The sequence below is a fragment of the Nuphar pumila genome, chromosome 2 (assembly GCF_984573655.1).
Source record: "Nuphar pumila chromosome 2, dmNupPumi1.hap1.1, whole genome shotgun sequence".
Classification (NCBI taxonomy): domain Eukaryota; kingdom Viridiplantae; phylum Streptophyta; class Magnoliopsida; order Nymphaeales; family Nymphaeaceae; genus Nuphar; species Nuphar pumila.
This window is the reverse complement of record NC_143250.1, coordinates 62,340,159-62,357,582: the sequence shown is the minus strand read 5'-3', so window position 1 is coordinate 62,357,582 and position 17,424 is coordinate 62,340,159. Positions and strand designations below refer to the sequence as shown.

General features: G+C 35.5%; 1 protein-coding gene across 1 annotated transcript; it reads left to right on the top strand.

Moving 5' to 3' along the window:
* Positions 1-7,132: 7,132 nt before the first annotated feature.
* LOC149845557 (Serinc-domain containing serine and sphingolipid biosynthesis protein) lies at positions 7,133-16,562 on the top strand. Its single transcript, XM_089988382.1, is given in 8 exon segments — positions 7,133-7,171; positions 7,434-7,594; positions 8,708-8,888; positions 12,549-12,654; positions 13,576-13,643; positions 13,777-13,907; positions 15,719-15,792; positions 16,489-16,562. Coding segments are annotated over 7 exon segments (780 nt in total). The 5' UTR covers positions 7,133-7,171; positions 7,434-7,448.
* Positions 16,563-17,424: the final 862 nt, after the last annotated feature.

Genomic DNA, 17,424 nt, shown 5'->3' with positions numbered 1-17,424 from the left:
AGGGGAATGGGAATTAAGCCAATTAAGTCATCACCTATGGATACCCAACCTAGAGCGCTGGAGATCCCACATGCATAGGTTTAATGGGAAACGAATTGGTGAATGACAAATATTGAGCATATTTATGTAATCCCATTATTGATGTATGCTCATGAGTTGTAACTAATATGAGGGTTGAGCTAATAGCTCTTAATGAGTTTGTAGGCCTTAAGGCTAGGGTGCGTGTTACAGTACACCTAGACAAACTCACCTATATGAGTGTAGAAGTGTGAGTCGTTTCTTATGAGAATTGGCAATTCTCTAGAGCACTCATGAATCCAGGGAAGCACAATGTTCTAAATGTGTCAACATGAAATCCACACAATTAAACTTTTGGAAACCTATGTATGATTGAAAACTCCGTTAACAATATAAGGAGCTAAGTTCAAGGTAAGTCCACTTAGCACCTTGGTTAATTTAGGTTTTCTTTCAAATAGTGGGGGTTCAAGTCATGCAGACAATCTCACTGATGCATTATCTTCTATACAAGCCAAATATATTTTAAAACTAGTGGGGGATTGTTAGGAAAGTTTTAAAATTGGTGATTTCTTTCCACCAAAAGTGTTTTAAAAGGTTTAGTCCCATATCTAAGAGAAATCGGTTTTTCTAGTGTTTTAAATACAGACTTTGTTCTCTATTCTTTACTTTGGTAAGCCTTGTGTCTTTGGGTGGCTTTCGGACGTTGCTGCGCATCGTGCAACAACGGACGCGCCGTTCGCGCTCACGCACGCATGCACGCGCGGGCGCGTGTGTGTGCACAAGGGCGCTTTGCACAAGGGCGCTTGAGGCGTAATGTGGCATTTTGATGGCGCACTTTGCACTTCGCACGCTCGCAGCGGTGCGAGGTGCATATGAGATGCAAATATCCGTTTTGATTTTTCGGTTTTGAGATATCCAGTCGTTTGAAAGGTTTTAATAGCATTTATTTGAGTTTAAGGCGCTTTGTGACTGTTGGACGGTTTTGTAGGCCTTTGATTGACAGTCAAAGGTGGGTGACTGTTCAGGTACCTTTTCGTCCTATTTTCAAACTGTCAGATTTATGGCCATTAATCTCATTTATCGCAAAACGTTTTGACCTCTCTAAAAGTCTATAAATATCTTCTATTTTCGTCTTTTGAAGATCATCAGAATTTCTGACTCTCCAGTTTTCTCCTTTCTTTCTTCTCGGTTTGGCTTGCAGAGTTCATGTGTGGGAGAGGTCATCTGTTCTTGCGAAACAGTGACTCTCTTGAGGTTCAAGCCTAGTTGTATCCTGGGAACTCAGTCGTAACAAAACCCTTTTTCGCATCTTCGGAATTTCCGGAGTGGGGCGATTGAAGTTCTAAAGATAGCGATCTTAAGAACGTGCCTCTAGGCTTGACATCTCTTTTTCAAAATCCATTTTTTCACAAGGTTGGAATAACAATTTTAGAACTTCAATCATGGCCTCTGGTTCGACATCGAACTCCATCAATCTGCTTAGTCGTGACCTTGAAAAACTCGATCAATTTGATGGTTCAAACTTCAAGCGGTGGCAATCAAAGGTCTCTTTCTTGCTGTCCGAGCTGCATATCGACTATGTCCTCAAAAAGCTCTGTCCCACTGTTGTTGCTGGAGAAGTTGAGACAGAAGAACAGAAGAAAGAGCGAGAGAAGCGGCATACTGACAACAATTGATGCAAGGGGCATATCCTGAACACTTTAGTCGATTCTCTCTTTGACCTTTATTCACCATTGGAGTCGGCTGGAGAGTTGTGGAATGCTCTCGAGATCAAGTACAATGCAGAAGATGCTGGTAACAAAAGGTTTATCGTAGATCAGTATGTTAATTTTTCTATTATTGAAGATAAGCTGATACTTGCCCAAATTCATGAGATGCAAATTCTGACCTATAAGATCAAAGGAGAAGGTATGTATCTTGATGATGACTTCTAAGTTGCTGTCATCATTGGAAAACTGCCAGATTCCTGGAAAGAATATAGGAATCACCTAAAACATAAAAATGAGAAAATCACTTTAGATGGTCTTCATAAGGACATCTGAATTGAAAAGAAGACTCGTCTTCGTGACAAAAAGAATTTGAGTCCTAAAGAAGGTTATCCTAAAGTGAATTTTATTAGTAACAAGGGTGGCAAAATCATGAAAACCCAGAAAATCAAAAAGAATTTCGTGAAAGGGAAAAAGCCAACTGATAAAAAGAAAATTAGTTGCTATGTTTGTGGCAAGTTTGACCATTTTGCTAGAGAATGCAGAGAACGGAAGAGGACTGGTCCTAAGCCAAATGAGTCAGAAGAGAGGCTTGTTGCTGTAATCTCTGAAACCTTTATGGTGGTTGCAAATAAGGACAGATACCTGGATACTGGAAGCACTGTTCATGTGGCAAACGAGAGGAACTTGTTCAAGTCGTATGAAGTAGTGGGGGAGGGATGCAATCTCTTTATGGGAAATTCTTCATCAACTAAAGTGCTGGGAAAAGGGAGTGTGAAAATTAAGTTCACCTCCGGGAAAATCCTAACATTTAAGAATGTCCACTATGCTCCAGAAGTTCAAAAAAAATTAATCTTTGCAGATCTACTGTCACGAAATGGCTTTAAGATTGTTATTGAGTCTGAGATTGTAACTGTGACCAAAGCAAAAATCTTTGTAGGAAAAGGGTTTGCCACTGGTAGTATGTTCAAGATGAACATAAATGAAGCTACTACTTCTGTTTATATGGTTGACTCCTATTTTCTTTGGCATTCAAGATTAGGACATATAAATTCTCATTGCATTCATCATATGAATAACTTTGGTCTTCTTCCTTGTCATGTTAGAATAAAATATAAACATAAGTGTGAGACATTCATTCAAACTAAGCTAACTAGACTCTCGTTTCCTAGTGAAGAAAAAATTTATAAATTGCTTCAATTAGTGCATTCTGATGTGTGAACGATGGATAATGTTTTAAGTCGTGGTGACAATAGGTACTTCATTACCTTTATAGATGATTACTCGAAATTATGTTATGTTTATTTGATGAAACATAAATCTGAAGCATTTTCCAAATTTCTTCTTTATCTTGTTGAAGTACAAAATAGGTTTAAAACAAATATTGTACATTTAAGAACAGATAGAGGAGGTGAATACTTAGGAGGAGAATTTGATAAATTCTGTGGAGATAATGGCATTATCCATCAAACTTCAGCACCTAGAACTCCTAAACAAAATGGAGTAGCAGAAAGGAAAAACAGAACACTTGTAGAAATGATGAATGCTATGCTTCTTAATACGAGTTTGCATTCCAACTTATGGGGAGAGGCTATACTTTCTGCTTGTTATATTCTTAACCGAGTTCCTTATTCCAAATCTGAAAAATCACCTTATGAGTTGTGTTTTGGTAAGAAACCTAATCTTAGTTATTTTCGTGTTTGGGGTTGTTTAGCATATGTTAAAATTCCAGAAAATAAAAGGAAGAAGGTTGGACCTAAAGCATTTAAATGTGCATTTGTTGGGTATGCTGAACATAGTAAAGCATATAGATTTCTGGACATTGTTAATGATGTTATTATAGAATCTAGAGATGCATCTTTCATAGAACATAAAAATGCATTTGATTCTCTTCTTGATGGCAATCGCATTACTGTAGACGAAATCCTGTTAATGACATGATTGAATATTCTAATGATTGTACCGATGAACCAGAAACTGAAATTAAACACAGTAAACGCATTAGAAAACCAACTAATTTCGGTTCTGACTTTTATACATTTCTAATTGAGAATGATCTTGTGTCTTTTCAAGAGGCTATGTCTTCAAAAGATGCTGCCTTTTGGAGAGAAGCCATTAATGATGAAATAGAATCAATTATGTTTAATAATGTTTGGAAATTAATTGATTTACCTGTTGGTTGCAAAACTATTAGCTGCAAATGGATTTTCAAAAAGAAATTAAAAGCTGATGGTACAATCGATAAATTTAAAGCGCGTTTGGTTGCAAAAGGCTTTAAACAAAAAGAAAGTATTGATTATTTTGATATTTTTGCTCCTGTAACCAAAATATCTACTATTAGAATTATGATTGCCATGGCTGCCATATATAAGCTTCAAATCCATCAAATGGGCGTGAAAACAACCTTTTTGAATGAAGAATTAGATGAAGAGATATATATGGAGCAACCTGAAGGTTTTGTAGTGCTAGGGCAAGAGCGCAAAGTTTGCAAACTTGAGAAATTCTTATATGGATTAAAGCAAGCCCCTAAGCAATGGCATGAAAAGTTTGATAGTTCTCTAGTACATAATGGTTTTAAAATTCATGATGCTGACAAATGTGTCTACAGTAAAATAGATAGTAGTTCAATTATTATTATCTGTTTATATGCTGATGATATGCTTATTTTGGGTAACAATAGTGAATGCATAAATCAAACAAAAATATTTTTATCTTCCTTGTTTTGTATGAAAGACTTGAGTGTTGCTGATGTTATTTTAGGAATCAAAATTATAAGAAATAAAAATGGCATTGTATTATGTCAATCACATTATATTGAGAAAATTCTTACAAAGTATGGATATCTTAATAGTTCACCAGCATGCACCCCAAATGATCCAAATATGAAATTGACTACTAATGTTGGTGCAAGTGTTTAACAATTAAAATATGTGTGTGTTGTAGGTAGCCTTATGTATGCAATGAACTGCACAAGGCCTGATATTGCATATGCAATGAGTAAAGTGTGTAGATACACTAATAATCCTGGTCATCAACACTGGAATGCAGTGAACAGGATTCTTATATATCTAAAACATACTTTAGACTATGGAATTTACTATATCGAGTTTTCTGCTATTATTGAAGGGTATAGTGATGCAAGTTGGAATACTGACTTTGAAGATTTCAAGTCTACGAGTGGTTGGGTTTTTACCCTTGGTGGAGGAGCAGTTGCATGGGGGTCTAAGAAACAGACCTGTATAACTCATTCTACATTGGAATCTGAGTTTATTGCTTTGGCATCTACTTGTAGAGAAGCTGAATGGCTTAAGAATACACAAGTGGATATTCCACTAGGTGAGAAGACTATACCTGCTATTTCAATGTTTTGTGATAGCCAATCAGCTATATGTAAAGCTGGTAATATGAAATACAATGGGAAGTCTAGACATATTAGTCTAAGACATAGTTTTCTAAGACAAATGATTAATGACAATATTATTTCATTGAAATATGTGAAGTCATGTCAAAATTTGGCAGACCCATTTACAAAAGGCCTTTCGAGAGATGTCATCAATAAAACATCGAGGGGAATGAGAATTAAGCCAATTAAGTCATCACCTAAGGATACCCAACCTAGAGCATTGGAGATCCTACATGCATAGGTTCAATGGGAAACGAATTGGTGAATGACAAATATTGAGCATATTTATGTAAGCCCATTACTGATGTATGCTCATGAGTTGTAACTAATATGAGGGTTGAGCTAATAGCTCTTAATGAGTTTGTAGGCCTTAAGGCTAGGGTGCGTGTTACAGTACACCTAGACAAACTCACCTATATGAGTGTAGAAGTGTGAGTCGTTTCTTATGAGAATTGGCAATTCTCTAGAGCACTCATGAATCCAGGGAAGCACAATGTTCTAAATGTGTCAACATGAAATCCACACAATTAAACTTTTGGAAACCTATGTATGATTGAAAACTCCGTTAACAATATAAGGAGCTAAGTTCAAGGTAAGTCCACTTAGCACCTTGGTTAATTTAGGTTTTCTTTCAAATAGTGGGGGTTCAAGTCATGCAGACAATCTCACTGATGCATTATCTTCTATACAAGCCAAATATATTTTAAAACTAGTGGGGGATTGTTAGGAAAGTTTTAAAATTGGTGATTTCTTTCCACCAAAAGTGTTTTAAAAGGTTTAGTCCCATATCTAAGAGAAATCGGTTTTTCTAGTGTTTTAAATACAGACTTTGTTCTCTATTCTTTACTTTGGTAAGCCTTGTGTCTTTGGGTGGCTTTCGGACGTTGTTGCGCATCATGCAGCAACAGACACGCCGTTCGCGCGCATGCACGCATGCACGCGCGCACGTGTGTGTGCGCAAGGGCGCTTGAGGCACAATGTGGCATTTTGATGGCGCACTTTGCACTTCACACGCTCGCAGCGGTGCGAGGTGCATATGAGGCTCAAATGTCCGTTTTGATTTTTCGGTTTTGAGATATCTGGCCGTTTGAAAGGTTTTAATAGCATTTATATTGAGTTTAAGGTGCTTTGTGACTGTTGGACAGTTTTGTAGGTCTTTGATTGACAGTCAAAGGTGGGTGACCGTTCAGGTACCTTTTCGTCCTATTTTCAAACTGTCAGATTTATGGCCATTAATCTCATTTATTGCAAAATGTTTTGACCTCTCTAAAAGTCTATAAATATCTTCTATTTTCGTCTTTTGAAGATCATCAGAATTTCTGACTCTCCAGTTTTCTCCTTTCTTTCTTCTCGGTTTGGCTTGCAGAGTTCTTGTGTGGGAGAGGTCATCTGTTCTTGCGAAGCAGTGACTCTCTTGAGGTTCAAGCCTAGTTGTATCCTGGGAACTCAGTCGTAACAAAACCCTTTTTCGCATCTTCGGAATTTTCGAAGTGGGGCAATTGAAGTTCTAAAGATAGCGATCTTAAGAACGTGCCTCTAGGCTTGAAATCTCTTTTCCGAAATCCATTTTTTCACAAGGTTGGAATAACAAATTTCATGTCAGTTAACGTATGGCTTATGCTAGGAAGTAGCGAATTAGATCGCTTACGTGTTGAAGAGCAATTACAAAACAAAAAGTTCATAAATTTCTGCATCTTTTGGAAAATCGAACTTTGAAATTTTTAAGTAGCAAATATCAACAGTCTGTGGTTTTTTGTCTCAGTATTCAGTTGGCAGTGGCTCCTGTTACCTATAAGTGTTGCATAATTGTCCAAACGGGCTAAATAGGCCTAATACTCTTGTGTCCATTGAGGGTCTAATTTTGGCAGGATATACCAATTTGATGAGATCAACCAATCCTAGTCTTCAAGCTGATATAGTAACTTGGAGAATTTTAGTACGGTTATGACTTTTGTTCCTTTATTTTGCAGATTTGAAAGAATGTCACAGTGGAAAAGAATGTTTTCATGCAGAGGGAGTTCTTCGTGTAAGCCTTGGATGCTTTGTATCTTTGACAAATGTAAGGATTATGTCTCTGTTTGATGCCTTGAGATCATGTGTTTTATTGAATGCACTGCTTACATCAATCTAGGTTGTCTTGGTCCAGATGAGTTAGCTGGTCTCTCTCTCTCTTACTTTTTTCTTTTTAAAGAAAGATGAGTTAGTTGCATTAAGTTTGTATGAATGCTATGTAAATTTAATAATACATGATGTTATTTTGGGGGTAGATTTTCTCATGAAAATTTGCAACCTTGACAAATATTCAGATTTTCTTCTTCTTTATGTTTTTAACTTTTAGAGCAAGAAAGTTATATGGAGTCTCTAACTTATGGCATTCTGGATGGTGGTTTCTGAAGTTTATCATGTGGATTTCATTGATGGTGATCCCTTTCTTCATTCCTTCACTTTACATTCAGATTTATGGTATGTAGGAACATAAAAAGTATTCAGTATAAACTAACATCAATTTGCACTTCCACTTGCATATAAAATGTATGTGATAAATGCACCCTCACTTGTGAAGGAAAAATCATTAAGAATGTTCGTAGTTGTCTTAACTTGGATTACCTAATCCGTTATGTTTAAAAATTCTTAGGGAGAATGCTGCCATTAATAGAAAAAACCTGATCCTCGTGTGTACACAATCCTACATGCATCCATAACTTGATTGGGTGGCCGTTGTCAAAGTCAAAGGTGGTCTGTTTGCTTTTAACCTATGTTTTTCATTTTAGGTGTCAATATATGTTCATTCATTTATATGATATTGGTGATGTTATGTGGCGGTATACTTGTATATAGAAGGAATATTATTCCTTCTCCAAATTGCATGATCATGCTTAATCTTCACCATCTCCAAGATTCATCTTATGAAGGGGACTGTACCATCCACTCAACATTGGTGGGTTTAAGCTTTCATTTCTTATATTCTGACTCTAGCAGTAGCATTCCTGTGTGATTTTAAATATTTTTTGTCTTTCTTTTATTTTTAATATTCTTTTCTTCTTTCTTTTTTGAACATGTAGGAAGCCTTGTTATGTCTACTATTATGAGAGGCATTTTATTCATGTATTATTCCAGTTTCTTTCTTATATTGGATATTTTTTGCTTTAATCTAACTAATGAAGTACTGTCAATTTGTAGTGTAGTGCCTTCCTTTTCTCTAAGTTATCCATTGTAAAGCAAAATGAACATTCATCCTGTTCTGGTTTAACATGGACCTGAACAGAAAGTATCAACTGCATAAAATTATGTTTAATCACTAGAATATAATCCCAACTTTTTATCTTCTTCTATGGTTATGCTTCATACTACAATAAATTTCTGTTTAAAAATAAAAAAAAAAGTTTGAATCTGTTTGTTATGAAGTGGTAAAGGAAATGCCAAAACTTCATGTTACTACATTTTTTTCTTGTTTATTGACAAATGTACTTTTTCTCTTGATATATAAATACATCCATGTAGAAATTAAAGTTGGCTATTCTTGTTTTTCTTTGACCATTTTAAGATTTTGTAAAAGAAGTTATCAATTCTTCATTTGTAGATGCTTCATTGGGTTATTCGGGCTATTCATGGCAACTATTTCGTATGTTGCCTCTATATGTGGGGCTTTGTTGATGTATGTGTGGTATGCTCGAGGATCTTCATGTCTGCTCAACATGTTTTTCATTACATGGACCCTAGTCTTACTTAAAGTAATGATGATTGTGTCCCAACATTCCAAGGTATTTCTATAGCCCTTCCAGCACTGATTCAGTCTAACCTATTTCTTCTCATAGTCAATTTTTTTTGGAGGAGATATGTATTTGTTGTTTGTGAGTACAAATGACATAGATTAACTTCCTTTATTAATAACAATTATTTTGCTTGTTTCATGTCTTAAAATCTTCTGTGTGATATGTTATGTTGGCCATGCACTTTTGCCTTGGAAAAAGTGCTAACAGTCGCCAACATTGCGATAAAAAGGGTAGGACGATATAAATAACACATATATAGAGGGCTATGCAGATCCTTGTGTATATATGAAATGGAATAAAGAAGGACCAAGCGGTTCAAGCCACTTAAAAAGCTTCAAAATTTTCTGTTGCCACTTGCACAAGCATGGCAGATTTTTTCCAAAAGTCTTCTACTTCTTTTTTCCAATTCCTTGAAGGCTCCAATTTTGCACATGGCAGCCGAAGAGCGTTGGCTTTATTTTTAGATTCCATTGGCAGTCACCTATAACTAGATGTGAAAGTGTCTTCCTAAATCAGTGAAGAATCATCAATCTGCATGAAAATGGATACACATCAGAAAATACTTCTATTTGTTGGTGTTTGAAGGCTGATAAGCTCAATTCACATAACTGTTGCATTTAAACAACTCTGGCTCTCTGAGATATGAAATGTACATTCTTTTTCTTGTTTGTTGTTGATTTTATCAATGAATGGGATTAAACTTTCATCATCTTCGGTAATTAATCTGTCTATTTTAGATTTTTGACCTTCACACATATAGATTTGTCTGAATGAATCTCTTGTCGTCATTTATGTTGTATAGCAGTAGCAGATGTGCAGAAGTTTCTATGCAGATTGTGAAACCCAAGAAAATGAGGGAAAAGAAGAAGAAGAAAGGCAAGGAGAGAGAGAGAGAGAGAGAGCAAAACTTTATACAAGTGTTTTTGCCTAGAGAAATTACTGGGCCTTCTCCAACACAAGAAGCCTGGGAATTTGATGCAAGAAGTTATGGTGCATTTTCAAAAGAAGGGCATGTTCGTTTTGGTCACAAATGGGGATGAACAATCACAACTTAGAAAGTAGAAGCTGTGATTGTTGGTCACAAGGTCAATCTTGTGACCAACTTTTACAAGATTCAAGGCAAAAACAATTACAGTTGACAATCACAATCAAAACTTGCACTTTTCTCATGTTTCACTAACCTTGAGAAAGTGTTGTGATTGTGATTTACAATCACAGGCAACAACAACAGCAACAATTACGCCTTCATCCCAAAACAATTGGGGTCTACGACATGAACCAAAAAAGAAAATCATTCTACGTCTTTCACATGAAGCCTTCTCCTCCAATCATTTCTATCCAATGCCATGTCCTCGGTGAGGTTCAAAGCATTCATATTCTTTTCTATCATCTCCATCCAAGTCTTTTTAGGCCTACCCCGACCTCTTTTAACTAATATATTTTTTTATTTCTCCATCCTTCTAACTGCAACATCATTAGGCCTTTGCCGAATATGTCCACACTACCGTAAACGATTCTCTCTCATATTATTTTCAATGGATGCAACACCTACCTTCTTGTGTATATCCTCATTCTGAATCTTATCTTTTATTATATTTTCACACATTCATCTAAGCATACGCATCTCAACTACACTCATTTTTTGAATATGATGTCTCTTGGCAGCCCAACATTCTGTACCATATAGTAAAGTGTGCCTAATTGTCGTCTTATAAAACTTTTCCTTCAACCGCAATAGCATTTTACGATTGCACAACACTCCAGTTGCACTTTTCCATTTCATCCACCCAACCTTTATCATATGATTTACATCTCCATCAATTTCTCCATACTTTTGATTGATAGATCCCAAATATTTGAAACAATCATCCACCGGTATTTCTTGCTCACCAAGATTCACTACACTCCCATCACTACTTCGTTGCTTACTAAACTGACATTCCATATATTTTGTCTTACTCTTACTCAACTTAAAATCTCTTGCTTCCAATGTCTGTCTTCATAATTCTAACTTAGCATTAACCCCAGATTTAGACTCATCAATCAAAATAATATCATCAGCAAACAACATACACCACAGCACATTTTCTTGAATTGATCTCGTAAGCTCATTCATCACTATAGCAAATAGGAAAGGGCTTAATGCAGATCCTTGATGTAACCCAACCTTCATAAGAAAATTGGTTGTTACCCCTCCACAAGTGCGAACATTGGTTACTACTCCTTCATACATATCTTTAATTATACTAATGTACTTGAGAGAAACACCTTTCTTCATCATTGTCCACGAGAGAATAACCCTAAGTACTCTATTGTATGCCTTCTCCAAATCAATAAAAACCATATGCAAATCTTTGTTCCTCTCTCTATATCTCTCAATAAGTTGTCTAAGAAGATGTATAGCTTCCATAGTTGATCTTCCAGGCATAAAACCAAATTGATTCTCCGATATCATGAACCTTCCTCAACCTATACTCAATTACCCTCTCCCAAAGTTTCATAGTATGGCTCGTGAGTTTTATACCATGATAGTTTATGCAATCTTTAGAAAATCCAAGAATCACAGGCCATTGCAAACATGCTCGAGGAGTTGTATTGTTTCACAACTGCAATTTCCGTTTTCCTCCCTCAACATTTTCATTTTACCATTTTGAATGTTGACTTCATCAACTTTTGGTCTATATTATAATTTACACAATATAGGTCCTTTCTACCCTGATACAATACTGGGTTTACTTGGATTAACCCAGGTCTGATTATTATTAACTTGTAACCAAGTTAGCTCGGATATATCCTGATCATTACTGTTGAAAATTATGGCAAAATAAGTAGGTGATTTCTCCTTCAATCTCAATGTAGAACAGTTGGCATCCAGGTATATTTTTCAATAGATGACTGAAATGCCATTTTTGTTAAGAAAATAGTGAAAACAATTTAACATAATTAAGCTAACTGGCGCCATCTGAGAAATGTTGCTTTCACACTGTATTACATTGACCCTCATTATGTTTAGATCCTTGAAATCATAGTAACAAGCATCACATGTAATCACCATAAAATAGCACTGTTGCATTTTGCATTTACTAATACCATAAAAACAACATGGATAAAATGCGAACCCTAAATATTCTTGCAAGTTGCAACTAATTGAGCCATAAAATGGCCCGAGTGTCTTACATCAGTATACTCTTGAACTAGTGTTGAACTTACAGACTGGTTTATGCCTCTTGTTCTTGAGAAACATACGAGGAACAACACCTCAAAAGTATGTCTTTGCATCAAATTGGTTTGCCTTATTTTTCCGTTTGAATCTTTGTAAAAGAAAATATTCTGCATTCATCGTATTTTTTTGGTCAATGAATTTGGATTTTTAAAATGCTAATAGGAATTCACTTTCTCAAGTTCATATTCTATGTATCCTAAAAAGGTTCTTGCTCTGGCTTTCGGTATTTAGTAGTAGTAATCAATAGATAATTCATAGATGATGCATTACACGCTTTTGTTTAGTAGCAATAATCATTAGATAATTCATGGATGACATATTACACTCTGTTCATATGAGTTTTTATTCAGATGTAATTGAATACATGGATCCCTAGATATTTGAATTGCAATTTGCCATGTTTGACATATGAATTCAAATAACAGGTTAACACGGGTCTTTTATCATCAGGAATCATGGGTTCTTACATTGTGTTTCTCTGTTGGTCTGCTATTAGAAGGTTTGCTCTTTTACAATGCAGGTTCCCACCATGTTGACTGGTGCTGATTGTGTTTTATGCATGTTCATATGCTTCTTGCTGCTCACAAACTTGACTTTCGATGGCAGTTTTCTTCAACCACTGGATTAAAGCAATCTGTTTAAATATATTTTCTAGAGGCAGATGCACGTTATCTATAGATAGAAAAGGAACAAGATTGTTATTTTCCTTGCCTATTGTCTAATGTTCTTTTATTTATATTATGTTTCCATATATGTATTTCTCTTGTAAGGATAAGTATTTTGATTTGCAGAACAGAAGCCCTTTTGGTTCTTGTGCTACTACAAATGATTTCTCATAAAGATAATCATGATTTTCAATTCTGGATGAACTACATTATATGTGGAATACACATAAAATGATTGAAAGACAATTGACTTATTGATGTTAGATTTATGCACTGTGTATGGTTTTGCAGTGAACCTTTTGCTGAGAAATCCAACCCTGAAAAGCAAGATTATTAGAATAATGATTTGACCACCATAATTGTAAGCTAGGAGCCCTCGATTTTTTTTTCTGGTTTGTTTGGTGTCTTCACCAGGGCTCAAGAATTTTTGTTTGTCTGCTTATGGTCATCTCAAGTAATTTCATTTCTTAGCTCCAATCAATGTTTCTATTAATAAGGATTGGGAATATTATGGGAAAAAGGAAAAAAGGAAATAGCAGACATTTTTTTTGTTCTTTTGATTGCTTTAATAAGAAATTATCGGAGATGATTTTGTAGTACTTTTTCATACTCTTAGGTGATCTCACGATATTGACAAGTTGCATTGGAGATGAGCCTATATAGTTTGCACAAAATAAATCTTTATAATTGATTTCCTTGGAGGTCATTGCTTTTTCCTCACTTCTCTCTTCAACTAAAGCTGAGCCCTCTGTTGTTAATATGTTGTTTCATTGGTTTGCTTCCAAAGCTTTGTTTGCTATTTGTGCAATTGTCATGGCAACATTCTCCACAGGGATTGATTCATAGTCCTTCCAGGTGAGATGTACAATGGTTATTGATTATATCCTACCTTGATGTATGTTAAATATAAGCCTTAGTTTTTTTTCTAGAGTATTAAAGGTGTATTGTTAGTCCCAGTTAACTCTTAAAGGTTGTACTCTTGTTGCAGTTTCGCAAGGACAAAGTTCAGTTAGAAGATACACCTTATAATTATGGGTTTTTCCATATCATATTTTGTCTGGGGGCAATGTACTTTGCAATGTTATTTGTCAGTTGGGACCTTAAACATTCAATAAAAAAGTGAGAAACTCTTATACATAACGTCCATCCTTTTTTTCAGTGATAGAAAGTACAAATGTTGTTTGGTTCATCCCTGATGCGTGTGCATGTGTGATTGTGTCTATTCTAAATAACATTGCATGTTTTTGTTCTGCAGTCATTTTATTAGGATCTGCGGTGATTATTTTGATAAGCTATTTAATGAAAGTCATGCTCAGGATCTTGAAGACTTTTCCATTCCTTTTCATGAGATGAATCATGACTTCATGCGCAAGATTCAAAAGAAAGAAATTGCAGAGGCTTTGAAGAAAATGAAATCAAGAAGGGCAATTGGCCCAGATGGTATACCTATTGAGGCTTGAAAATGCTTGGGAGAGAAAGGTTTAGAATGGTTGACAAATCTTTTTAACAAGATTTGACAGACAAATAAGATGCCTAATGAGTGGAGGAAGAGTACTTTGGTGCTTCTATATAAGAATAAGGGTGATATACAAGATTGCACAAACTATCGTGGTATAAAACTGATGAGTCATACTATGAAACTTTGGGAGAGGGTGATTGAGTCTAGGTTGAGGAAGGTTGTCATGATATCGGAGAATCAATTTGGTTTTATGCCTGAAAGATCAACTATGGAAGCTATACATCTTTTTAGACAACTTATTGAGAGAAATAGAGAGAGGAACAAAGATTTGCATATGGTTTTTATTGATTTGGAGAAGGCTTACGATAGAGTACCTAGGGACGTTTTCTGGTAGACAATGATGAAGAAAGGTGTTTCTCTCAAGTACATTAGTATAGTTAAAAATATGTATGAAGGAGTAGTAACCAATATCCGCACTTGTGGAGGGGTGACAACCAATTTTCCTATAACGGTTGGGTTACATCAAGGATCTGCTTTAAGTCCTTTCCTATTTGCTATAGTGATGGATGAGCTTACGAGATCAATTCAAGAAAAAGTGTCGTGGTGTATGTTGTTTGCTGATGATATTGTTTTGATTGATGCGTCTAGAGTTGGGGTTAATGCTAAGTTAGAATTATGGAGACAGACATTGGAAGCAAGAGGTTTTAAGTTGAGTAAGAGTAAGACAGAATACATGGAATGTCGATTTAGTAAGCAACGAAGTAGTGATGGGAGTGTAGTGAAGCTTAGTGAGCAAGAAATACCGGTGGATGATTCTTTCAAATATTTGGGATCTATCATTCAAAAGTATGGAGAAATTGATGGAGATGTAAATCATAGGATAAAGGTTGGGTGGATGAAATGGAAGAGTGCAACTGGAGTGTTGTGCGATCGTAGAATGCCATTGCAGTTGAAGGGAAAGTTTTATAGGACGACTATTAGGCCCGCTTTACTATATAGTACGAAATGTTGGGCTGTCAAGAGACATCATATTCAAAAAATGAGTGTAGCTGAGATGCGTATGCTGAGATGGATGTGTGGAAATACAATAAAAGATAAGATTCGGAACGAGGAGATACGTAAGAAGGTAGGCGTTGCACCCATTGAAAATAAGATGAGAGAGAATTATTTACGGTGATTTGGACATATTCAACGAAGGCCTAATGATGCTCCAGTTAGAAGGATGGAGAAATGGGAAAATATATTAGTTAAAAGAGGTTGGGGTAGGCCTAGGAAGACATGGATGGAGGTGATAGGAAAGGATGTGAATGCTTTGAACCTCACCGAGGACATGGCATTGGATAGAAATGAATGGAGGAGAAGGATTCATGTGGAAGACCCAGAATGATTTTCTTTGTTGGTTCATATCGCCGACCCCAATTGTTTTGGGATGAAGGCGTAGTTGTGTTGTTGTTGTTGGTCATTTTATCAGGTGGAGCATAGATGTTGGTTGGGCTAGCACCTAGGTGAAAATTGTCAACGAGTGGTTTGCTGCTTCCATATACTGTAAGATAAGATTGAGTTGTTTGCTTATCAAGTCGATTCAGTTTTTAATTACTTGTTACTTTTTCTTAACATGCAGTTATTTATAAAAGCTTAAAATGATGAAGATCATGAAATAAATAGGATATTGCATCAGTAATTACTAATTACTCAAATTTATTGTGATGGCATTTAAATGGGTATCCATACAATTTAATTGGGAAATTTTCAAAAACACACCTAAATTTTGGGCGATATAAATAGACATTAACTTTTCGATACTGTTAAAAGCACACCTAGACTTTTTCATGGTTATTTTAAAAAAAAAAGAGGTTTCCTTCAGTTAAATGTGTGCTGAAATTACCAAAACTTTGGTCTGCTTTTTATTATCGCCAAAAGTTTAGGTGTGTCTTTGAAATATTTTTCAAAAAAGGAATTGCTTTGAAGGTAAGTCCGTAATTTTATCCTATTAACTCAACTTGGGATAAATATAACCCAAGTTAAATTGATGGAATTGTGTTTTTTTATTAACGGAGCATAAATTTAGGTGTGTGTTTAACAATACCAAAAACTTATTTTTTATAACTTCTAAATCTTTAGGTGTATTTTTTAAAATTTACCTTTATTTTTTTTCTATGAGGGGGTTCTATGATGCCCCTGAAATCCTCAATTTATAGGTGTTGGTCTACAAATTAATGTATGATTTTTGTGTTAAAGCAGTGTGGACGTTAGTCTCCCCGCTTGTTAAGAAGCATAGCAATACCTCTGCCGTCGACATGCATGATGCAGTTTGACTCATCCCTAATGCATGGCCTGTATTGATTTATTAATTTTTTTTTTTTCTTCTGTTGGGGTTTATCATTTTCTCTTAAATTTTTATAAAGCAGTTTTTACGTGTTTAACATATTGTAGTATCCTTATTGTGATTTGTGATGAATGGTACAATAAAAGCTACATGCCAATTTACATATATTTGGATTCTAATTTTGATCAGATTCTGATGCAAAACTCGATACCAAACTCAGAACTGATTATTAATTGGCTTAAAGATGGACGTTCATCAAGGAGGGAGTTGTCTCGTGGTGGTTGCTTTTGCACCCCATCTATCTCTACGGTGAAGGATGACTATATTTGTTGTATATGATTTGTGAAATTTCATACCGAGACAGGTCCTACCTAAGTTCCTACTAAGATCCGCAAATTTTTTAATATAAAAAAGATTAAAAATATATATTATTTTTTCGAGCATGGTGTCACGCACTGAGTATTTGCCAAGCATTTTTTTAAAACCTTGGTTAAATACTTTTTAGCTTTATTCAAAATATAAAAGCTAATTTAAAGGTTATTTGTAAACCATATAATCAATCAAACCAAGATCACTAATGGGAATGCTTTTCAACACTTAGACAAAAGTTATCATAATTCATTTATTTACAAAAATGTGAGAGTTTTTATATCATATATTACAAAATTGCATCATAACCCAAAATCCCAAAAGGTTCCTCAGAAGGAGGTCCAAGAGCCTCTAGTGTCCATTGTGCTCTATTTCGCCTTTGGTTGAGTTGCCCATCGGTAGTACACCCATCTTCCACCGTGTGGCAAGGGGCACCACTCATGGGTTTCGAACTTGTGATATCCCATCAACTTGGTGACATT